The sequence below is a fragment of the Teleopsis dalmanni genome, chromosome 2 (assembly GCF_002237135.1).
Source record: "Teleopsis dalmanni isolate 2A chromosome 2, ASM223713v2, whole genome shotgun sequence".
Lineage (NCBI taxonomy): Eukaryota > Metazoa > Arthropoda > Insecta > Diptera > Diopsidae > Teleopsis > Teleopsis dalmanni.
The window spans coordinates 106,138,620-106,164,112 of NC_051847.1; the positions used below are offsets into that span (position 1 = coordinate 106,138,620).

Here is a 25,493-nt window from a genome sequence, read left to right on the forward strand (position 1 = left end):
TTCAACTCACTGAAAACTAATTACTCAAAGGCATTAGCTAGTTTAAAAAGAGTTTACGATAACACTTGTCTAATCTTTATCGATAGTATCTCGCAGCTTTTTGAACTGCCAGAAATGAACAAGCCATCTGCTTCTGCATTACGCAATATCATAGATACTGTTTCTGCCATATATGAGTCCCTATTGTCAATAGGAGATGATAAGAACATTTCAAATGCGATTCTTATTCATTTAGTCATGTCAAGAGTCGATGCCGCCACGAAATCTAAATGGGAGGAACAATTAGATTACAATAAGCTGCCGCTCTGGTCTGATTGCGAGACTGCGTTAAATAAGCGATACCAACACATTTCTGCTGACGAAGCTTCTACGTCAAGGTCTCGATCGAACAGGCCAAAACAAGACAACTGGCAAGGTAAGAATGTAAAATCGTCACTTATGTGCAAGAAAAATAGTTCGCAAGAGGAAAGTAGATGTTTGTTCTGTAATGCGAAGGAACATGTAATAAATTCATGCTCCGCCTTTGCTGCCCTCTCAGTTACTGAACGGTTCAATTTCATTAAATCATCTTCGGCATGCATAAATTGTCTCAAGAAAGGGCACACGGTATCTAGATGCAAGGCGTCACGCTGCAGAGTGTGTAATCGGTCGCACCATACTCTTTTACACCAATATTCTACTAACACTCCTCAAACAGGTTTATCTTATAATCCAGAACAACCTATTATTTCTCGTGCCTCTGTGAATCATAGTTCATCGAATGACGATCAAATTATTCTAGCCACTGCAGTCATAACCATTCAAGGAAAATCTGGAGAGTATCAGCTGGCCAGAGCACTGCTCGATTCCGGTTCTCAAGTAAACCTTATAACCGAGGAACTTGCACAACGACTGCAACTAAAAAAAGAAGCGAAAACTCTAAACCTAATTGGCATTGGTGAAACAAACTCCACAGTACGGCAAAAATTACATGCCACTGTGAGATCACGTATTAACTCTTATGAGTTTTCTACTGATTTTTGGGTAATGCCTTCAATCTCCACTTACCAACCCGACAAATTTGTGTCAATGAGTAATTGGAATGTTCCTTCCAATCTTTCACTTGCTGATCCGCACTTTCACAAACCTCAAAAGATAGATCTTCTACTTGGTGCCGAAAGCTTTTTCGAACTGTTGTCGATTGGACAAATAAAACAAGGTACTAATCTTCCAATTCTCCAAAAAACTTTACTTGGATGGATTGTATCAGGAAAATATAAAGATGTCCCAAGTAATGCATCTAAGATATGCAATTTAATACGCCTTCAAGAAGCAGAGTCAACAGGTGATTTCTGCTTAAACTCTCTTGTGAAAAAATTCTGGGAATTGGAAGAAATTCCCAAGGAGCTCACTGTCAAAAAATACACAATAGAACAACAACACTGTGAGACCAAGTTTCTCAACACAATTTTACGCTTACCTTTAGGGAGGCTTAAGGTGCAGCTTCCTTTCAAGTCCAACCCCAACCTTCTAGGTCAGTCATATGAAACAGCAAAAAATCGTTTTCTCTCACTGGAACGCAGGTTGTCGAAAGACTGTATGCTTCAGAAGCTGTATATGGAGTTTATGGCAGAGTATCGTGACTTAGGTCACATGACATTAACTACTGACAACTTTTCTTCGACACCTCATTACTATATACCGCATCAGTGTGTGTTGAGACCTCAGAGTACCTCGACAAAACTTCGCGTCGTGTTCGATGCTTCATGCCGAACATCTTCACAAGTGTCGTTGAACGACATTCTAATGGTTGGTCCAACGGTACAAGAAGAATTGTATTCAATCCTACTTCGCTTTCGTATGCACAAATACGCGATGACTGCTGACATTACAAAAATGTACCGTCAAATCGAAGTTGACGAGGCAGATCGCAATTTTCAACTTATTCTCTGGAGGGAAAAACCTACGGATCAGATTAGCGTTTATAAACTGAACACAGTGACATATGGTACTTCACCTGCTCCTTTCTTGGCAACACGTTGCCTAAACTACTTAAGTGACCTGTACAAGAATTCTCATTCAGTTGGAGCAAGGGTTATCCGACATGACTTCTATGTCGATGACCTATTGACTGGTGCTGACAGTCTGAAGGAACTGGAAACAATTCGTACCCAATGTACTGAAATTCTTGATTCGGCTGGATTTAAATTAGCGAAATGGTTTCAAACCATAAAACGTATGACTCGTCAGACTTCGTTCTAAATGTTAATAATACTGATTCCACAAAGGCGCTAGGTATACACTGGATTCCCCAGAATGATACGTTTAAGTTCCATGTAGACGAAAAGTTTCATGAATTGCGAGCAACAAAAAGAAACATACTATCAGTATCAGCTCGGCTCTTCGATCCCCTCGGACTAGTATGCCCAATAGTGACTAACGCAAAAATTTTATTGCAAGAACTTTGGCTTCAGAAGCTTGACTGGGATGAGTCAATTCCTATGCATCTCGATTCTAGCTGGCAAGCATTTAAAAGTAACCTGACTCAGATGGACTCTATTTCCATTCCGCGGTATGTTCATATTCATTCAAAGATAAAATGCGATATTCACGGTTTCGCCGATGCGTCAATAAGAGCGTACGGCTGTTGCATCTACGTCCGAATCCATAATTCGAATGGGATTCATTCTGAGTTGTTAACTGCCAAATCTAAGGTTGCTCCTTTAAGCACAAAATCAGTACCCAGATTAGAGCTGTGTGCCGCTCATTTATTGGCTAAACTATGATATCGAATTCAGCCGTTGATTACTTGCGAAATCGGTGATGTTTATTTTTGGACGGACTCTGAAATTACACTTCATTGGATTAAAACTCACCCATCCACTTTAGCAACATTTGTAGCAAACAGAGTTGCAGAGATCCAAGAATGGACGAGCGAAGTTCTTTGGAGACACGTTCCATCAAAGCTAAATCCTGCAGACTTAGAGTCCAGAGGATGTAATGTAGATGAGTTGATTCACTCAATTTGGTTTCGTGGCCCATCATATTTGCTTCAAGATGCAACTAACTGGCCAAAAAATAATCATTTTCCACTATCAATAGATGAAAAAAGTTTGGAGAAACGAAAGGTCAAGGTCGGACTTTTAGCAGTTGAAATTGAAACTAATGTCATTTCAAAACTAATCTGTAGCCAATCATCTTACCCAAGACTGCTGAGAATTTTCGCGTACATTCTACGTTTTATCACTAAGAAAAATGAGAGAGCCAACGCTCTTATTCCGACATCAAAGGAGCTTAATTGGGCATTCTTGAAAATCGTTGAATTCATTCAAAATCACGAATTCAGGGATGAGATCGAAAAAATGAAGAAGTCGCATAAATTGCCAGTTAGCATTCAGAAACTAACTCCGTTCATTCATACAGTCCAAGATGGTTCTCGAACATGCAATTTGCTTCGTGTAGGAGGTCGTCTACTAAACGCACCACTGTCTTATGATTCAAAATTTCCCTTGCTGTTACCTAAGAAATTGCATTTTGTCGAGATTTATTTACGATTTCTCCACACAACCAATTGTCATGCTGGTCCAAAAGCCTTAGAAGTGCTGCTTCGTGAAAAAATTTGGGTCATAAATTCAAGCAAGGCATGCAGTAAAACCGTAAGAGCATGCATACATTGTTTTCGATACAAACCTAAGCTGTTGACCCAAGTAATGGGAAACTTACCTGCAGATCGGTTAAAGGCACTACGACCCTTTTTAATTAGCGGTGTCGATTTTTGTGGGCCTGTATACACTACTTTGAAAATTCGTGGTCGACCACCAGTTAAAATGTATATCGCAGTGTTTGTTTGTTTCACGTCAAAGGCTATACATTTAGAACTTGTAACAGATCTGACAACTGTTTTATTTTTTGTCTTAAAAGGTTTGCCGGAAGACGAGGACTCCCAGAAAAAATCTATTGCGACAATGCGACAAATTTTGTAGGTGTAGAAGCCCTGCTAAATTCTCGTCCACTCAGTCCATTGAGTCAAGACCCAAACGACAAAGAGGCGCTAACACCAGCACACCTGTTGATTGGAGGTACTCTTCACACGCTGCCGCAAGAATTCGCGCAAGGCGTCTCCGACAACAAATTGAGCACTTTGAAACGTTGGCGTCTGTTATGCGAGCTCAAACGGAGGTTTTGGCAGGCCTGGTCCAAAGATTACATCCTACAGCTGCAGCCCAAGAACAAGTGGGTGTTCGAGCAGCCGAATCTCGCAGTCGGCCGACTAGTCGTCGTCCAAGAAGACAACCTTCCCTCTCACCAGTGGAAGCTCGGAAGGGTGGAAGCCGTAATTACAGGTCGCGACAATAAGGTCAGGGTCGTTGACGTCAATACCAGCAACGGAATTCTGAGGCGTCCAGTTCACAAATTAGCGATGCTGCCGGAAAATTGAACACATAATCGTGCTTCAACGCGGCCGGTGTTGAATGTTTATATTTTATTTCTATGTTTAATTTGCTTTCTTTTAAAAGTAGTTAATATAACGCGCGTGCTGCTCATTTTTTTATGGTAAATATGCAACCCAATGTTGACTTTCGTCAACCTTGCACATATACGGTACTTTAAAATATAAAAACAATATTAATTTACAGTTTTTTGGCTTCAAGATTGAACTAGCATTCTCGATCGCTCTCTTGCATTTCAAGTTCCAAATGAACAGCACGCGTTTTATTTTCGATTTTCGAAGTGATTTATTAAAATTTTAATTTCTTAAATAAAGTGTAATTAATTTGAATAAAATACTTTCGTTGTAACTTTCGTTTTTTATAACTTCAATAAATACAAAAACTCTTGTATTTTTCAATGCATTTGTAACATAAGACATGATAAGCATGTATGGTCATTGCACTATTCCAACCTAAATTCTAGAAAGTACATTAACTCTTTAAAAACAATATATGACGTATTATTGTAATGCGTTAGAAGAGTATTTGTTTATAAAATACATGTAATAAAATAATTAATGTAATTTATGGGAATAACCAATGCATTGATTGGTTACTCAAATCAATCAAAAAGTAAATAATAATTCACTACGTTTACGCGAGCCTTAAAAGTTGTTTTAAGGCTCTTAAAATCGATTTTAAGATCGCGTAAACACCCTAAATTGAATTTTGCTTAAAAGCACTTTTAGCTTACTAAATGTAGTTTAACATCACTTTTAGTAAGAAATGTCACTTTTAATCTTTGCGTAAACACCTTAAAAGCAGTTTAAGGTTTGAATTGTCAGCTGTTAACAGTAAATAGGTACAAATAATTTGAATTTTATTACAAATAACACTAACCAAATAACTAAAAATATGGAGAAAAAGAAAATGAAAAGAAAAAATTGGATGAAAGAGGAGGAAGAATGTTTAATTAAAATATTTGCAGAAAAACAAATAATTAAATTGTTAGACGGCAAAAAATATAGAAAAAACCTAATTGCATCCAAGAATCTAAATTAATTAAACTTGTTTATTTTTTATTCTCTATTTGAAAATCTTAACTTTACCGTAATGATAACTATATATTTAAAACATTTTAGTTTAGTTTAAATTAAGTTTATTATTTTCAATTATTTAAATTTGTCATTAAGCACAAATTGTTATAAATATATTATATTATATATATTATATTGTTAGTTATAAAAAAAATTATAAATTAATTAATTTAAAATTGGTTTTTTCTACATTATTTTTTTAATTGCTTCTATGTAGAAGTGGAAATTTTCTCGCCAAGTACGCGCATATTATCTCGCATAAGTTGTCCGGACGACAAATTTTGTCGATTGTACATATGTTCAGGTTGGGAATATTCAACCCTTCAACGAAAGTATTTTCTGCTGGTGCCATTTTATCCTTAAGTAAATCTACAAGCCGGAAAAATATTTGTCGATTCACTTTAAAATCAACAATCCATTGTTCATCGTCATAGAACTACAGAACTTCAACATCCCACCATTCCGAACTTCTCTTCCTTTTGCTAAAAGTTCTTATTCGTGGTGAAAGCTAAAAACAAAAATGCATTCTAAATATTTTATGAAAAACTTTATAAAAACATTTACATTCATTAAAGCCTCATTAGCGGAATTTATTGCCATTTTATTAAAGAGCTGCAATCGCATTTCTCGTAATTTTGTAAATTTTTTACGAGATGTTTTAAAAATCTGCATTGTTGCTTCATTATTATTTTCTACAATTTTGGTTATATTTCTTTTTTGCAATAAAAGTAAAACAATTTGTAGTTTTACTCTATTCATTTTAAAAATGTTTAAAATCAACATTTCTGTTTACTGTTAAACAGCTGATTGATTGACAGCTACCTTAAAAGTGCTTTTAATTTTTGTGCGTAAACGCTCTAAGAACAAATTTTAAAATCAGTTTTAAAAGTGATTTTAAGACTCGCGTAAACGTAGTGATTGTTTAGTAAATAAGCTAGATTAAGTATAAATACCCATAATTTTGATAATAAAAATAGATTCAATTTAACTTAAGACAAGGTTACGTCTTTTATTTGAATCGTGTTCTATGCGGCATTTAGATGCTGAAAGAACAATAAGCGGCTGAAGAGCTTAGTAATACTCTCCTCTATACTGATAGGTCGTTTCCACTTACACTGGTCGATAAGTGATCCTTGAATCCTTTCAGGACTCAGACATCATTTGGTGATATTAATTGAGAAGGCTCTATCTAACAATCCTGCTATTATATCTTGACGATCCTAACATCTTGCAACCATTACATGGCGAAGCATTAAGATCATCACCATAACATTACAATTACATTTTATAACCATAACATGGCGATCCTGCAAGATCATTACAATGGTGTTGTAGTTATTATATCAAAAAAACTCAAAAATATGGTAACAAATGTCGTGTATCATTCCACTTGTATAATAATGGTGCAAATGAAGGAGTGGCCAGTAAATTTAAATATAATTTAAGTTTACGCACCTACATGTGATGCTCCTGATGACAAAATTGAAATATTTTATGATGGAATTCAATCATTGATAAGAAGTACAAAGTTAAGAGATGTTCTGATGGTTATGGGTGTCTTTAATGCGAAGATAGGCCAAGGTACGGACGATGCTATTGTTGGCAAATTTATCCTAGGTGAAAGAAACGAAAGGGGTGATCGTTTGGCTGAATTCTGCAGAAGTAATAAGTTGATTATTTCCAATAAATTCTTTAAATTGCCAAAACGAAGACTTTATACCTGGAAGTCACCAGACGATACAGCAAACAGGGTCATTCGTAACCAAATTGACTTTACAACAATAAGTAAAAGATATAAGAACTCAACAAAATTCGCAAAAACTTTCAACCTGGTCACAATTTGCTAGCTGTTAAAATCAACGTTAAATACAAATCGTCAAGCTCAGCTCAACCGAGGAGTAACCTCAACGTACAGAAATTGAAAAGCCCAGATTTAAGAATGCGAGTTGATAATGAAAATGAAACGAGGTTATTAAGTTTACAACCTGACGACATGTTCATTGAGGAAATATATGTGATAATTAAAAACACAATACTGGTAGCAAACAATGAATTGAGCGTGGTCAGAGCTAGAGGGAAAGAAGTTCGGATCACAAATGAAATCCTGGCATAATTGAACGAAAAAAGACAGTATAAATATAAAGATACTCGCAAATATAAGGATACACACAGATCATATGTGTTGTTATTAGAAAAGCAAAAGAAGAGTTTCAATAAAAGTACAGGATTACTTTTTTGAGAGTCTATAGATAAAGTCAAAATCGCAATCATGTTAGACAACGTTCGAAGTGGATAAGGCACTTAGAAGAAGAAGAAGAAGAACAGCAGAGAGAAAAATGAAAAATCGATAACGGGTAACAAAAAAAAATTAAATGAATTGTTATGGATGTGAAGGTCAGCACCTTAGAAAAGAGTGCAAGTTCTGTAATTCGAAAATATGCAGATCGAAACTAGATCAAATAGCGGAGGACGAGTTTCTACAAATACTCAGTATTAATGCACTTAAAGAAGTAGGAAGAATGATGAAAATTGATGGAAAGAAAACTCAGATAGAATTAGACAATGGTGCTCCATGTACTGTAATTAGTTACAGAACTCTTCAATCGATAAAATGAATTTCAAGTCGCTTAAGAGTGAGAGGCGATTCACAAGCTACACGGGTCATCAAGTTAATTACGTTGGGTGAAATAGGTAAAAGAGTACTGCGGGTAAATCTGTATATCATGCAAGTAGATTGAGATACACTTTGCGGCAGAGAATGGATATCACAATTTGGGATAAAGATCAACTTTTCTGGGTAAAAGAGTACGGTGAATAAATCTGTATATCGTGCAATGAGATTGTGATACACTTTGCGGCAGAGAGTGGATATCACAATTTGTGAGAAAGATCAACTTTTCTGAACTTTTTTTTTCATCTAACCATATTAACTCAATAAGCTCCTTTGAACAAGAACTATATACAAACCAGCGAGAGCAGCTGATCGAGCCTTTTAAGGACGTATTCAGTGGGCCGCCTGTTAAAGTGCAGCTCAAAAAAGGAGCTACTCCAGTCTTTGCACGACCACGTGAAATCCCAATGGTATTAAAAATACATACGCTAAAGAAATTGATCAAAAGATTCAATCCTAAATCTCTAAAATACATCGAAGCAATATAAAATGCTCCCAAACCATCAACGGTTGAAGAGCTTCAACTTTTTTTAGGGAAAATCTTAGACCATTACGGAACATGTCAAAAACAGAAGTATTTCGCTAAAAGGGGAGGCAGATGCAGCGTTTACTCTTTTAAAACAAATATTGACCTCACTTCAAGTTTTAATTCCGCACGATCCGGCACTACTGGTAATGCTAGCAACAGAAGTAAGCCGAACGGGTCTATGTAGTATATTATCGCATCGTTTAGAAAATGGAGTAAAGCGACCAATTGCTTGTGCAAGTTGAACGATGACTGCTACGGAACAATGATATACAAAAATTGATAAAGAGTGCAAAAATTTTTCAAATACTTTTATGCTGGTCATTGGATATCGATCATGAATCATTAGCCATTATCACAGATTCTTCAACCCAACAAGTCCCTTGCAGTATTATGCATAAGTAGATTGGTTAACTATTCAGAATTTTCAAGCAGTTTCATTTTCACAATATCTACAAATAAAGCAATTGCTTCGAACAGTAGCGACTCATTCAGATAATTATGATAAATTTAACTCTATGATTAGCCAGATAATTCATTTGCGTTGTAACGACACATTTTCGTTCGTTGGTAATGCTGAAGTATACTTAGTCGTTGTCCAGAGGTCGTTGCAATATAATTTTTATTTTTGGAAGTCAAGGACAATGTGAAGTAGCGATTCAATTATTTATTTAGGAGAATTTAAAAAAATTAGGTTTTACAATCTAATATAATTATAATATAATGCTAGTTTGCTAATTTGAAGACTACGATTATTTAGAATAATCGTGCTTCGATGATTCTTTCGATTGTTGTTTCCACGTGCCTGAAATGTTGCTGTCAGACGACACTACTCGTGCTAATCTTGGTGTTTTGTCAGGTTACAGCTTTGATCAGCATTTATTAATTTTAGGACATATTACTGCCTTAACTGAATCCTACAGAAAATACTGTCATTCCTACAGAAGACCTACAGAAAATACTACTAGTCAAGATATATCATGACTACGTAGGCTTGATTTACGTATAAGACTTCATATACAATCTATTAGTCAAGATGTATGCGCATCGGTATATTTGCCGTTGGTATTTTTGATACTTGTCTTTTATTGCTGTTGTTCGCCTTTGTGTAATTTCTGTGTTTTGTGTTTTCATGCGTTCTTGAATTCGCCGTGCTTTGTATTTAGTTCAACCAAAGTTTTCATGCTTCGACGTTCTTGTCTTGTTTACAAACGTGTTTGTTTTTTATATAGTGCCGGTGTTTGTGGTTTTAATATTTACATTTATTTATTAATAAATAATAATAAAAATTAATAAAATAAATACTAAACAAAAAATTAAATATATGTGGGTTCAATTTCAATATAATTTATTAAATACAGTTTATTAAATAAAATACAAAATATAAATTTATTTACACACAAGAGTAAAATTTGTTAGACTTGCTTCGTCGAAGGTTTCGTCCTCACTGCCGTCTCTTTGTTCACAGCATTGCCAACCCCACACACGGCCATACTGACTATACATTCGTCCCGAATGATTCTTCATCGCTACTGTTTTCTGGTCTAGGCCATGGTTTAACAAATTCGGCACATGTACTTGTAAACACAGGTCCGTCACCTTGCCCTAATTTTACCACGTCGAAACTATTGTTAGATTTTGTCTTTATAATTTTATACGGTCCTAAGTATTTGGGCTTCAATTTCAAACCTCCACCTAGCTGCGTACGTTTTATTGCCACTAGGTCATTTACCTTGTAATTCTTTGCTGTCTTCCGTTTTTTATTAAAATTCTTAATATTTTCCATTTGATTTTTTTTTTTTTTTTTTTTTTTATTTATATTTAAACAAAATGAAGAGTTTAAATTTACAACAACTAGTCATATTGACTAACAAGAGGTTTTTTTTATTACAAGTAAGTTTATCTAAGTCTATCTAGGGTGAGCATATAGATACGAAAAAGGTCATTAGGTTTGAAGCGGCATAAGCGTCTGTGAGTGACATCACAAAGTAGCGCTGAAATGGTGCTGTTTAAGTGTTGTCTCAGCCTGTCATAATGTTTTTTAGCAGCCTTCTGAATTTCTTGCTTGACAGTAGGTATTTCAAGGTCACGATGTAGATCAGAATTTCGCACGTACCACGGAGCGTTAACTGCATCCCTGATTACTTTGTTTTGAAATCTTTGCATCATATCTATTATATGTTTTTTCGCACAACCCCAGATTTGGAAACCATAGAGCCAGACCGGCTTAAAGACTTGTTTATAGATCATAAGCTTGTTTTGCTGAGATAATTTAGATTCCCTTCCAATAAGCCAAGTTAACTTTTTGCATCTTATTTTAAGCTCATTTAATTTTTGCTTGACGTGTACCTTTCATCTCAGTTTGGCATCTAGACACATACCCAGATATTTCGCAGAATTTGCAACTGGAATTTTTACGCTATTTAGAAATAATGAAATTTGATTTTCTCTTTTGTTAGTAAAGTCTACATGATTAGATTTTGAACTGTTTACTATCAGCTTCCATTTATTTGTCCATTGTTCAATTTCTTGAAGAGCGATTTGAAGCTTAGTGGTAGACACCTTGTTGTTTGGACTTGTAGCCATTAATACCGTGTCATCTGCAAAAGTTCCAACAATACATCTTGGGTTCACTGGCAAATCATATGTGTACAGCAGGTACAGCAATGGGCCTAGTATACTCCCCTGAGGGACCCCGCGATTTATAGGATATAATTTCGAATACGCGTCAATTAGTTTAACTCGATAGTACCTTTCGCCAATATACGATTCCAGTAGTTTACAATATTGCTGTGGCAGGATAGTGTTTAACGTCAAAAGCCTTTGATATATCCAGAAACACAGCTGAACAAGTTTCTTTGTTTTCTAAAGCCTTTTCTATTTCGTGCGTAACTCTGTGTACTTGTTCGATTGTTGAGTGTTTTTTCCGAGATCCAAACTGATGATTTGGGATAAGATTTCTTTGACAAACTACTTTTTCAAGTCTTTTACAGATAAGCTTTTCGAACAGTTTTCCTATGGTTGGCAGGAGAGAGATTGGTCTATATGAAGCTGGAGAATGTTGGTCCTTACCTGGTTTTAGAACCATCACCACTTCAGCAACTTTCCAATAGCTAGGGACATGATATAATTTTATACTCGCATTAAATATCTGTGCAAGTTTGGCTACTCCTTTTGGAGGTAGCTTTTTCAACACTTCACTAGTTATGAGGTCATATCCTGGTGATTTCTTTAATTTCAATTTTTTGATTTCCCCAGTTACTTCTTTATTTTTTATCCGCAAAATAGCTTCATCATCTATGTTGTTATTTGGCTCTATATGATGGGTTTCTTCTTGATTGAAGGTATTACTTAAATATTCAGCCAAAACGTGTGCCTTTTCAATATTGCTTTTCGCCCATTCATTATTATCTTTTTTTAATGGAGGATTATGAGTGATCGGTCTTTTATATTTTTTCATAGCTTTCCAGAGAGAATAGTTAGCTTTGCTATCATATGTCAAGTTTGTAAGATATTTCTTAACATTTTCATTTTTAAAATTACTGATTTCTCTTCTTAATTTTTGAGTGGCATTATTAAGGTTTCTTTTATCTTGCATTAATCGTGTTTGTTGCCATTTTTACGTAGTTTTCTTTTATTATAGACTAGATTTAAAATTTCGACCGGATAGTTTTTATCAAATTGCTTACTATTCTGCAGTGGAGAACTGCGCCATGCCGATTTTTGAATCAAGCTTGTAAAGCAATGCGTTTCACTCTCTAGGTCATTTATACGTCAATATTTTCATTTATCTGGGCCTTAAAATAATTCCAGTCTGTTAAACGGTTTGTTAGTGTCGGTTTAGGTAGCGTAGATAAAATATTACATCCATAAGTAAGCAATATTGGTCAGAATTTAAGTCAAGTCCTGTTTTAACTTCAATGTCTCTTTTTTGAATTTTATTTACAATAAAGAAATCAATGACATCATTGAAAAATCACCACCAATTATTGCTTTATGTTTGTGTAATCTTAATAGATCTATGTATTGTTCATATTTTACGTTATGTCTTGGTGGATTGCCATTAGTTTTTCAAGAATAACAGAGAGGAAATTTGTGATTCATCAGATATATTTATTTTTTGGGCTACGGAGGTTGTTGGCTTAATAGCGTCTGCATATGATACTTTAGCGATTCTTCGACTTGTTTATACTATTGGTCTTTCGATATTATCTGTTTGAACTGGGACAGGAACTTTTTTGTTTTTTGGTCTCTTAATTTTTGAAGCTCCTTTGCGACTACACAACCGCGATATGACGCTGGGTGTTTCCTTTTGAATGTTCATAATTTGTTCTTTGGCATGACGTCGCATCTCATCCCTTTCATCATGAAAATGTTTTAAAAGTTGTTCATCAATTAATTGCTTGATCAGGATTTCATCATTCATGCGCATTTTAACACCTGTCATCAACTCGAACGGAGTCGTATCTATACTTCTACAGTATGTTGTATTTATTACTTGCTGTACCTTTTCGACAAATTTATACCATTTACCAGGGTCATCAATACTTAGCTTAGACAGAACTGATATATTCGTTGAATTGAATCTTTCAATTTGGCCGTTTGCACGAGGCAATCCTGTAGTTATCTTGTAATGTTTTATATTCTCGGCATTGCAATATTGTTGAAAGTCTTCAGACGTAAATGCTGATCCATGATCTGATATGATACGTACTGGATTTCCAAAATTAATACTGAGAACTTTCAGGTTTGTTATTGCATCTTTTGAAGACGTCGATTTAGTAGAGAATAGCCAACAAAATTTTGTAAACGAGTCAATAACCGCGAAAATGTGCTTATACATTTTTCTCGTCGTCGCCAAAGGTCCAAGAAATCGATGTGAAAAGTATGTAATGGTTTATCTTTTTTATGAAGAGGATGAAGTTCGCCTTCCATTTTACCAGCTTTACGGTTGTATATCACGCAATGAACACAGTTACCTATGTATTTGTTAATTTTATCTTCTATTTTTGGTATGAAATAGTCTTTATCGATGAGTTCCTTTGTTTTCCTCATAGCAAAATGTCCTCTCTCATGAGCTCGTTTAATCACTTCTTTATGCATACCATTAGGGACTACTAACAACTCATTGTCGTTCATCATTTTAAATAACACACCTGCTTTCAAAAAATAGCCATTATACGATTCTTTTATATTAAGGATGTCTATTATTGTTTTTATATTTTCATCGCTGAACTGAGCTTTTTTGATATTAGTTACAAACCCATCATCTTTTATTACCATCACAGCAAATCTACTTAGCGTATCTACATGTCTCATTTGACTTCCTGAGCGGTGCTCTACCGTATAGTCAAAATCTTGTAGTAACAATATCCAACGCGCTACTCTTGTCGTTAAATCCTTCTTCTCTAGTGTTTTAACCAAAGCATTACAATCAGTTACCAACTTAAAGTTTCGTCCCAAAATATATGTTCTGAATTTTTTAATTGCATTTACTACCGCAAGAATTTCCAATTCATAATTTGGATATTTTCGCTCCGCCTCCGACGTTTTCCGACTAAAATAATACACTGGATTTAATTTATCGGTTATAGGTGATTTCTGCAATAAAATTGCTCCATATCCATCAATAGAAGCATCTGTATGCAACTCGGTTTCATAGTTGTCATTAAATATTTGCAAAACTGGGTTTTTACTCATTATTTCTTTAAGTTCGTTTAATACTATAATTTGACTATCTTCCATAACGAAATTTGAGCTTTTCTTCTTTAAATCCGTTAAAGGTTTAGCAATCAGTGAGAAGTTTGGTATAAATTTACGGAAATAGCTTGCCAGGCCTAAAAAACTTTCTACTTCTTTAAAAGTACTGGGTAATTTATATTTCAACAACGCCTCAACCTTCTTAAGAGATGGTGATATTTTCTGATCTTCGATTTCATATCCCAGGAATTCAATTTTTCTCTTAAAAACTTACATTTCTTTAGATTTAACTGCAAATCATATATCTCGCATTATCGAATAACACGTTTTAGATTTTCAAGTGCCGTTTCTTCATCGGTTGCAGGTATAATAATATCGTCAATGTAAGTCAAAGCTAAACCATCTTTTATTTCTTCTCTGAAAATAGCATTAATGTACCTTTGGAATACACTTGGCGAATTCGATAAACCAAATGGAACACGTTTAAACTGATATTGCCCACTATGGGTTACAAACGAGGTATACTTTCTACTCGTTTCTGCAATTGCTACATGGAAAAATCCATTTTTCAAATCAATAGTGCTAAAAATATTAGCATTTTGCAATGCATCAATTTGATCTTCTATTAACGGTAAAGGAAATCGATCCCTGATTATGGCTTTATTAATTCTACGGTAGTCTACACATAAGCGGTAGTTTCCATCTTTTTTTTTGACCAGTACTATTGGACTAGTAAAGTCTGATGTAGATTGCTCAATAATGTCATCTTTTAGCCATTGGTCTATTTGTTCTTCAACAATTTTTCTTTCCATCATTGGTAAAAGTCTAGGTCTGGAATATATAGGTGTTTCATCTTGTAATACAATTTTCATTTCAATTTGCGTTGTATTCTTGTTTTTTATGTCTGGATTATAATCATCGACTAATTTTTTTACTTCACTTTTGGCATAATCACTTGCAGACGTATCAATGTCAAGCTCATAGGCATCGTATATCATCATCATTTCAGTAACTTCGTCTTTACTAACATTTTCCGACACGTTTTTTACATATTTTTTGACCGTAAACCCATCCGGTTTAATTATCATTTCAGCTTGCTGACAAAAATCTTCTCCTAAAATAACGTCAACGTCCATACAGTTATTAGCCAGTACATGAAAAGTCACCTCGAAACGTTCATTATCTATCCCTATGTTCGTCATAAATTTTCCCAAAGATTTGATTTCAGTACGACTTGATTTCGGACCGAAACCTACAAATGTTAATGACGTCTTTTGCAAACATTGTTTATGTAATTTACCATACGCTTTCTCTTTTATTATATTGTATTTGCTGCCCGTATCTAATAGAGATACAAATTCTTTGTCATCGATATAAATTCTTTTATACATAAAACCCGATTTTTTGCTACTGCAAGAAACACTTATACAACTAGTATTGTATTGTTTTTTTACACCACTTGTGTTTTGTTTACGACAATCTTCCGCTTTATATCCGTAGTTATTACAATTGAAGCATTTCGAACCTTTATGTTTGTTTTTACATTCGGTTGACTTATGGCCAACTTCTCCACAATTAAAGCATTTGATTGAAATGTTCTTTTTCTCAAAACTTAAGTTAGTAGTTGGTTTAAAAATATTTTTTTGTTTTCTGTCACCGGAGTCCTTTCTGATATTTTCATAATATTTTAATTTTTCTCTCAGTTCATTTAAATTTTTACTGCCAAACAGAATACATTTGTTCAAACTAGAATCATTTAAACCATCTATAATGTACTGAATAATGATACTTTCTTCAATATTTCCTCTAGATGCAATGTTTCGTATTTTATAAAAATATTCAATTACACCTTCGTTTTTCTGAATTCTGGTTTCACTTAACAATTTATGCAGTTGAGCACTATTGGCTACAGTCTTAAATTCATGTTCTAATGCTTGCTTTAATTTGATAAATGAAGAAATACCTCTTTCACCATCGATAAACATTTTTGCCAACCCACGAAGGGACTTTTTCGCATATATAAACTTCTGTAGTTCATTCCAATGCATCATTATGGACAATTCCTCAAATTCGGAAAGCCAAGATTCCACGGGGAATGCGTCATCGCCGCTAAATGTTGGAACGGAGTCTTCTACATCTCTGAAGCTTACTGCCAATTTCATCATAGCGTTGCTTACGTCTAACATATTTTTGCTATCATTATTTTTCGTCGTCTTCCTTGTTGTTCGTATTCGTGCATGAGCGCCGTCGTTTTGTTCAACAAAAGATAAAAATTGTTCGTCGTCTTTACTTCGTTCACTTACTCTGCTTTGCTTTGCCGCATGTTCAACATCTACGTCGTCGTCTTCATGTTGTTGTACGCTGCTAGCATCGCTGTCGTAGTTATCGTCGTCGTCTTCGTGATTTTCTTTGTTGTCACAAAGTAACTCGCCTCTGCGCAAATTTCGGAATATGTAAGTAAACAAATCTGTTACGTCATAATTCAGCTGAAGTGAATTGCATATTGTTATGAAATCACTTTGTTCTAAATTTTTAGAAACATATGCACGTAGAACTTCATACTGAGCGTCTTTGTCGCTGAATTCGAAGCCACCAAATTCTCTCAACCGTTTGTGATTGCGTCTGTCGCCTTCGTCTGAGTACACAAATTTATGCAAAACATCAACGCACTCTTTTTTGCCTCTTTTCAAGAAATATTTTACGTGCTCAAAATCATTTAGGCAGGCCATTGTTGTTGTTTTATTCAACTCACGACTGCGTTTCGAATTTTTCAAAGTAGTTTATTTATTTAGTCTATATAATTTTACTTAATCTCACTTAATTTTATTTCATCCCACTTCTGACACCAATTTTTATGTGGGTTCAATTTCAATATAATTTATTAAATACAGTTTATTAAATAAAATACAAAATATAAATTTATTTACACACAAGAGTAAAATTTGTTTGATAATTTCAGATGTATTCCGTATATTACCGATGCCGAAGCGGTGTTTTACTTGTGAGTTATTTTTATATAATATATATATTAAATAAAATTAATCTATTTTATTTTAGATTATATTAAAATTCTTGCAGTGAGTGAAATTAAATTATATGTTGCGTGTTGAACATAGTGTTATGTGTACTGTTATGTGTAACTTAAATGTTTTTTGAAGTTGTTGTTATTGCTTGTTTATATTGAATCTATGTAGGTTGGAAAATCCTTACAGCCTATTAAAGCAGAATAATGCAACGGAACTCATTTTTTGATCAAATGTATGATCAAATGTTGGAATCAACTCTTTGCAAGTACTGAACTCTTTAATCCAGTACTTATGTTGATTCTACTAACTTAAAAAATTACTGAATACTTGAATCCAGTGATTTTAACGATTGTATTCAAATATCCTAAAGACTGAACACTTAAATCCAGTGATTAGGCGCTTATGTGATGTAAATTTGGTGCTTGAACCAAATCTACTAAGCTAATAAACCAGAAAAGAGAATCAATGCTTAATGTGACTTCGCTTCAATTGAATTGTCAAAAAGTCATTGGTGCCTTTTATTTAAAAATTAAAAATCAATTTACAACAACTAAATTAACTAAAACAACCTTGACCATGAATGCCAAACAATGAACTTGTCACAAACTGCAACTGTGCATTTTCTTGCACACGAAATTAATGACGTGTTTTGGGCATTGCATTTACAAAATCATTTTTCACAACAAAATATGTTTCAAACACAATTATTTCTATACAAAACAATATAAACAAATTATTCATACAAAATAATACAAACAAATTCTTCATACAAAATAATATAATATAACATTTAACACCCCTAAAGGATAAATAACTCGGTAAGATAATCAAACTACTGGAATGTGACCGCTGTTTAGAAAGAGAAGGCTACAAATTGGCAGAAGCGAGTAACGTGTTATCAAGGTATTTGACGCTCGAACCCCGGTCGTTATCCCTCCACATTATAGAGAGAAATTATTAGAAAACTTACGAACATTGCATTTAGCAATGGTGAAGATCGTTGTTTTATATATTGGCTAGGAACAGACAGAGATTAAAAGACAGTCTTCCTCTTACTTGCCAGTGCTGGGCATTGACACAATATATGCACCGCTGTTTCCTTTTCTTATAGACATAGTCTGCACGTGTCTTCCTCAGCAAGAGTTATCTTTTTGAGGTGATACTTGAAGTTATCATGTCCAGTAATTAGTGAGGTCAGCCAGCTTAGAGTGCTCCGCGAATAGCTAAGCACTTTTATCGCTTCTCTGGCCCACGGTTTAGGCAACATGAGTTTGGTCTGTCCACAAGTGCTCAACTCTCCCCATCTATTAAGATGAAGTAATGTTATCCACTTATAGACATAGGCTGCCGTCATGTTGTAACTTAGTGGTATTCTGGGCTCTGGGCCACAGAAATTATGGCTTGATCCTTGCTTTGTAAGTTCCTTCCTTCTCGTTTTGTTCAATACCGATGTGTCCTTTAACCCACATGATCGTCACCTCATTTCCATGGCCACATTCCATGAGCTTCAATACACATTCTTGTATTAAGCTGTTAGTTATGTATGTCTTTTGCATGCTTTTGAAAACTGCTTGGTTGTTCAGCGCTATCAGAATCTTTTTCTGATACTCCTGACAATCCAATAGGTGATCCAGAGCATGTAAGACTGCCATAAGTTCCGCCTGATAGACGGAGACATATATTCCCAGATGTAGAGTGTACGTTAGATTTAGCTCTTTCGAGTAAACCCCAGCACCAGCTCTGCCATCCATCAAGGAGCCATCAATAAATATGCATATGTCATTCCTTGTACATTCATTATGTAAAAGGCCGTCTACTATCAGTGTTCTATAGGACACTTCTGTCCCATAAGCTCTCCTCATAGTCTCCAATGGCATCTGTGTTTCCTTCACCGCGGTCTGGACGAGGTCAAGAATTTTCCGATGGCCCACCAATTTTCCGAAGTTGTTCCACGTGGAGCTTCGCTTCATGCGAATTGCTGCCAGTGCCGCCGTTTTCTTTATATCTAAATCCAACGGAAGCAAACCTAGCATCGCCTCTAACGCCGGTGTTGGTGTAGTGTGCATTGCGCCTGTTATTCCAACACCGGCTAGTCGCTGGACCCTATCTAACTTCACTTTTATTGTGTTTTGGGTGGCTTTACACCACCAGACAATTGACGCATATGTTATAATAGGTCTGACCATCATCGTATAGATCCAGTGAATCGACCTTGGGGATATCCCCCATCGTCTTCCGCACACTCTCTTACATTGAAATAGGGTTTTCTTCGCCTTTCTGATCTTTTCATCCACATATTCATTCCAAGTCAGTTTATTATCTAGGATGACACCCAGATACTTCACCGACTTTGATATGCGAATGTTATTATCGAAAAGTTGTAAGGGCTCCATTGACAGATTTCTCTTTCTCGTGAAGAGGATAGTGTCTGATTTCGTCCATCATGATGGCCATCTAAATGAGTCCTGAAGTTAGCTCTCTCTCAGCTGTCCTCACGACCTCGTGCAGGGCAGTCTCTGTGGATCTGCCCGCCCTATAGGCATGTTGACATCTGCTTAAAGGATATTTCATTAGCGTGGTGCCTTTCAAATAGTCCACTATCACCTTTTCCATACCTAGACTATGGTTAGAGGTAAGGTTAATTGACCTGAATGACTTTGCTTCTGTTTAATCCTTCTTTCCTGGCTTTGGAAGAAAAGTCACCTTTGACTCTCTCCAAGCTTTAGAGACGTACCTTGTTGCCAATGACGTCCTAAATATCTTCGTGAGCCTAACTGCGAGCAGATCAATTCCCCATCACAGGAGTGCTGGAAATATGCAATCTAACCACGGTGACTTAAATGGAGCGAATGTCAAGATGGCATTCCTAACTGCATTTATGGTCACTATCCTTTCTGCTTCAAATCTTTCCTCTCAATGACTCTCCAACGGTCTCCGTCATTGTACCATTCTTCCTTCTTATTTAACCAAGTCTTGAGACCGGGTCTTTGGTGACCATCTTTTGTAACCGACTTACTTCAGAGGTTCCCTTCATGCTCGAACAGAAATTCCACCACGACTCCCGTTTCCGGTTACGTAGTGCTTTCTTAAGTTTACGCTCCATGGCCTTGTACAGATCCCATGATACTGAGTTCTTCTCCCTCATGTGTTTATTAAAGGCTTTCCTTGTCTCCTTTTTTATTACATCAAGGTCATAACTCCAATAGGGTGTCGAAGACTTTTCTGCAATGTTGGTTTGGAGACAAGCGTTTTCGAATGCATTAATCATCGCAACAGTAATTGCTTTGACTTCTGTCTGTACATTCCATTTAGTCTTGAGTTTCCTCAGCGGCCTGTTTTGCAATAATTTCTTCAGCAACATCAAGTAGTTACCTGATCCGTATTCTCAGGAATTCTTATTAGCCTCTGACTGTTAGTGCGTTTTGGATGACAGAGTATTTCAAAATGTATAGTCCGATGATCCGACATTATTAGCTTGTCAGAGACCCTCCATTTCTCAATTTTCTGCGTCATTGCGCCTGAGCACAGGGTTAAGTCAATAACTTCTGACCTACGTGCGTCAACGAACGTAGGTTGTGACCCCCTGTTTACAATCATCAGATTGTATTTTTCAACAAATTCGAGGAAAGATGTTTGCATCACTCTCTGCTCTTACCGTAGTAAGATCTGGTGAGCATAGATGAGGCAATTGGATGTAGTGTATCCCCTTTCTCACCATAATGCATGTCCCTGTTTTTCCAGCTGTCTGTGGAAAGAACAGCGTGGCAACTAATGTACCGAGTCCCTTAATAGCGTTTTGAACAATCCAGGGCTCTTGAATCAATAGTATGTCCCACTTTTCTTCGACAAAGTGTAGTAGGATCATTGCTGATGCTGCTTTTCTGTGATGAATATTCAGTTGTTCAACCTTTATGGTTTTCTGGAATGGGACCACCCACCGCATTAACGTTCTACATAGACCCGTTAGCCCCATACCAGAGACGTTGTCTTGCTCGTCGTGCATCCCTTTAGAATTTCCCTTTGGCTTGATCTTGACCGCAGTTGAGCCTGCCACCTGCGGTCTTAATCGCCTCAGGGTCTTCTTTGGGGCACCACACTGTGAGCCTGACACCAGCACTGTTCGCTTCGCCAAACTTGCTGAAGTTAGTAACCCTCCACTTTGAAGTGTCCTTAACACAGCTGTTTTGCACTGGAATACTTTTCTTGCCTACAGTAGAGTCGTAGACAAAAATAAGTATTCTCCTTTCGTTGCGCAACGCTGTTAGCGTATCAGGCGTCAGTTTAGCTTCAGGCCAAAGGCCTTCCAACTTAGTTACCGTACTGGTAGCCATGCCTTTGATTGTTGGTTCTTACACTTAATGGCAATGTACCCATCTTAAGACGAGCATTGCCAATAAACCCTATGTCACCAATTCCACCATCTAGGGACTCCACGGCGTTCAATAAAAATTCTTTAAAAGCAACTAAGTGTTTCTAGCCAAGAGATCCCTTGACTCTTGAATCCATGATACCCATATTTAGATCCGTCTCAGCGAAGTGGGCATATGGGCAGGGCCATCTTCTGCGTCTCCTACTGCCCGCTTGCCGTAATTCTGCTTATTTGCAGCCTTACTTGGTCTAGGTAGATGGTCCGCTGTCCTAGTTTGGGGTCCCACTTGGCTAACAACCGTTACTAGTTGTCCACCTTGTTTGACCCCAACCTTCTGACCTATGGGTTCTGATTGGTTGACATCCTGTACGGATTGTCCGCATTTCCTAACCCCTGATCCAATTTGCGTTTTCTTTTGGTTATCAGCCGCTAAAGGTTGTCCAATGTGGGTCGGTTGAGTGCCTGATTAGCCACCGATCTTGTGGCTTTTGCAGCCTTTTGCTTTTCTCTTCTTCGCTTCTGCTTCTCCCTCTTGTTCAGACGGATACGCTCGGCCAAGGCTAGATCAGTCGTTGTCATGTTTCCAACTGTTTTGGTTAACGGCTCAGCCTTTTGCGGGGATTCTTCGTCCACCATTTTGTTGGCCTCATGACTCTCATGCGTTGTGGTATTTGAAGCTAAGGTTATCAGCTCAGCCTGTAAGGCCTTATTGTCCACCTTATCATCATCAACCAATTCGCCCTGTGCTGGTAAAGTTAAAATTTGATTGTCAATTTTGATTCCCACGGGTTGCGAAGAAAAAGATGTCCACCTGCGGAGAGCTTCGCATTGCACAGGTAAGGCTGTTTAAAACAGGAGGTCGCCAGGTATCCTGAGTCCGCAACTAAGACTGCTTCTACCCCAGTAGCCAAGCTAAAAATATAAAAAGTAAATAAATGTCTCAACAGACTATATTTATGTACTATCGTTTTTGGTTTGTTATTTCCATAACTCTATATAAGTTTCTTAGTGTTTTAATTTTGGTATTTGCGCTGGTTCTCAAATAAACAAAGTCTTTCACAAGACTTCTAATCAAAGAAGATAAAGAAACTGAGAGAAAATTTTGAATAATTGTGCCTCCTTGTGTAATATCGCCAAAAAATCTCTCTTTTTCATTCACCATATCAGAATTGTCAAATATTAAAATCCGTGTGGTTTATAACCTAACTGTTTACTACATTTGTGGTAACATATTAATATATTGCTATTTTTTCTAATAAGAAGAATTAGTATAAATTATTGTTATTGGAAAATCCATTGCGTATATTAATTTCATTATAATGAGTAAATAAAGGCATGAATTTTAAATTTGCTTTATAAATCAAATGATTTAATGATATACAGTGACGAACAAAATTATTGACATAGCAAGCAAATTTTTTTAGATGAAATGCTTAATTTGCTTTTAAATTCATTTTATTTCATTTTATTTTCTCTTATATATAATTTTTTAAAATTAAAAACCAAAAAAAGAACTAAATTTGGCTGAACAAAATTATTGGCACAGCTAATGTAAAAATTAAAAAACAAATTAAAAAAGAAATATTTTCGATAACAATCAATATGTAGTGGCCAAGCTCTTCTATTTAATAATAGCTACTATTTGTTTCGAAAAAAAAATCGAAAAAATCAATTTTTGTGTGGTTTTTGGTCCAAAATTTTGCCACTCTTCAGCAGTGGCACCTTTAGTTCTGCCATTGTTGTTATAATGGGCTTCTTTGGACGTTTATCTAATTCTATATTTGTACAACCAAGGCAAATCTTATACGGAGATTTTAGAAATGATGGATAGAAGCCGCTATACCCTTCGGAGCATTGTGCAGCCTTTTAAGAGGGCGATATTGTTGAAAAGTGAAAAGCACACAGACCGATCTAAAGCCATGAGCGTCCGTGAACGCAACATAATACGAAAAGTGAAGGTCAACCCAAAAATATCTGCAACCCAAATTGCGAGAGTTTGGCAAGGAAATTCATCCCATAACGGCCAGGAGGACTAGTAGGCTAGTTACTACTATTGTGTCGCTAGACGAAAAAAATTTATTTTGCGAGTCAACCAGCAGAAGCATTTCGCCTATGAAAATGAGTACTTAAGAAAGCCAATCGACATTTGAAACAATATAAGCTTCTTGCATAAAAGAAAATGTAAGATCTTTCGATCTAATGGCCCCCAAATGGCTTGAGCAAACACCGAACTGCAAAAAGAAAATCTTGCTATGTCTGTGAAACATGGTGGTGGAGGAATGTTTGTATGAGGCTGCATGTCCACTGCAGAGGTCGGCGAATTGGAATTCATTGAGGCCTATTATAACAACAATGGCAGAACTGAAGGTGGCACTGCCGCCACCTTCCCGTACTGATATGGCGAATCTACCTGCTTCGGCAGCACGCACAATGGATTTGGAGGTGCGAAACTCACGTTCAAACAGAATCAATGCGATAGGTACAACTGTAACCACAACAACTTTAAACAATCAAACACGAAACAACCAAAACTTTCTCTAAATGAAATCAAAATCCATGATCGGCATCTGGAATGTTCGATCCCTAATCGGACCAGGTAAACTTGAGCAACTATCCCGGGAACTCTTTAAATTCAAGCTTGACATGATCGGCATCAGCGAGTGCAGATGGAAAGACTCTGGGGAAATCAACTTATCTAATGGAACTAAGTTTCTTTACTCTGGCAGAAGAAATTACCCATCATAATGGTGTCGGTTTTCTCCTCAGCAAAACTGCGTTTCGTGCCCTCTTACAATGGCAGCCAATCAACGACCGCTTCATTTGGTACCGATTTCGCTCCCGTGCACGAAACGTAACTATAATTTAAACCTACGCTCTGGCCTATTATAATCAGCTTTCGTCTATTATTCATAATGCTCATAAACGAGATATTCTAATTGTAATGGGTGACTTAAACGCCAAAATTGGTGCGGACAACACAAACATAGAGCACATACTGGGAAAACATGGTCTGGGGACCAGAAACGAAAATGGTGAACTCCTAATTGAAGTGTGCAATGACGCCAACCTTGTTATCGGGGGCTCCATTTTCCCTCACAAAGCCTGCCATAAGTCAACATGGGTGTCACCCGATGGTCAAACCGAAAATCAGATTGACCACTTCTGTATAGGAAAAATGTGGAGAAGCAGCGTCTTGGACGTACGCACCAAAAGAAGCGCCGACATCGCGTCGGATCATCGTCTTCTAGTCGCGACACTTCGTTTAAAAATCTACACCGCTGGACAACGACGTACTTTGAACTCACTGCCTAAACTCGATATTTCGAAACTAAATTCTGAAGACGTAAAAAACACCTTCGTTAGCAAACTTAGTACCTCAATTGAACAGCTCCAAAGCCCAGAAGTGTCCGGTAACACTGAACAAATTTGGCAGACAATTAAATCAGCATTTCTTACAAACGCAGAAGATGTCTTGGGTCTTCGCCCCCGCAACAGAAAGCCGTGGATGTCAGAGTCTACCTGGTCTCTCATCGAATGCCGCAGAGCTGCAGAAGGTTCCGTCGTATAGGCCCTATACGGGACAAAAATGGCCGACTTCTCACATCCACCGAAAACCAGCTTCAACGTTTCAGGGAACATTTTTCAGAAACTCTTTGTAACAATACTACCACTATCACCAACACTGTCACACCGGC

The 25,493-nt window shown here is 36.4% G+C and overlaps 2 protein-coding genes across 2 annotated transcripts; both read left to right on the plus strand.

The window, feature by feature from the left end:
• The first annotated feature begins 114 nt into the window (after positions 1-114).
• On the plus strand, positions 115-2,241 carry LOC119675312. The gene has a single exon (XM_038086508.1). The coding sequence runs from the start codon at positions 115-117 to the stop codon at positions 2,239-2,241; it is 2,127 nt and encodes a 708-aa protein (XP_037942436.1).
• Positions 2,242-3,341: 1,100 nt separating this feature from the next.
• LOC119675314 lies at positions 3,342-4,335 on the plus strand. Its single transcript, XM_038086509.1, has 2 exons — positions 3,342-3,808; positions 3,963-4,335. Exons 1-2 carry the CDS (start codon positions 3,342-3,344, stop codon positions 4,333-4,335), a joined length of 840 nt encoding a protein of 279 aa, XP_037942437.1.
• The last annotated feature ends 21,158 nt before the right edge of the window (positions 4,336-25,493 follow it).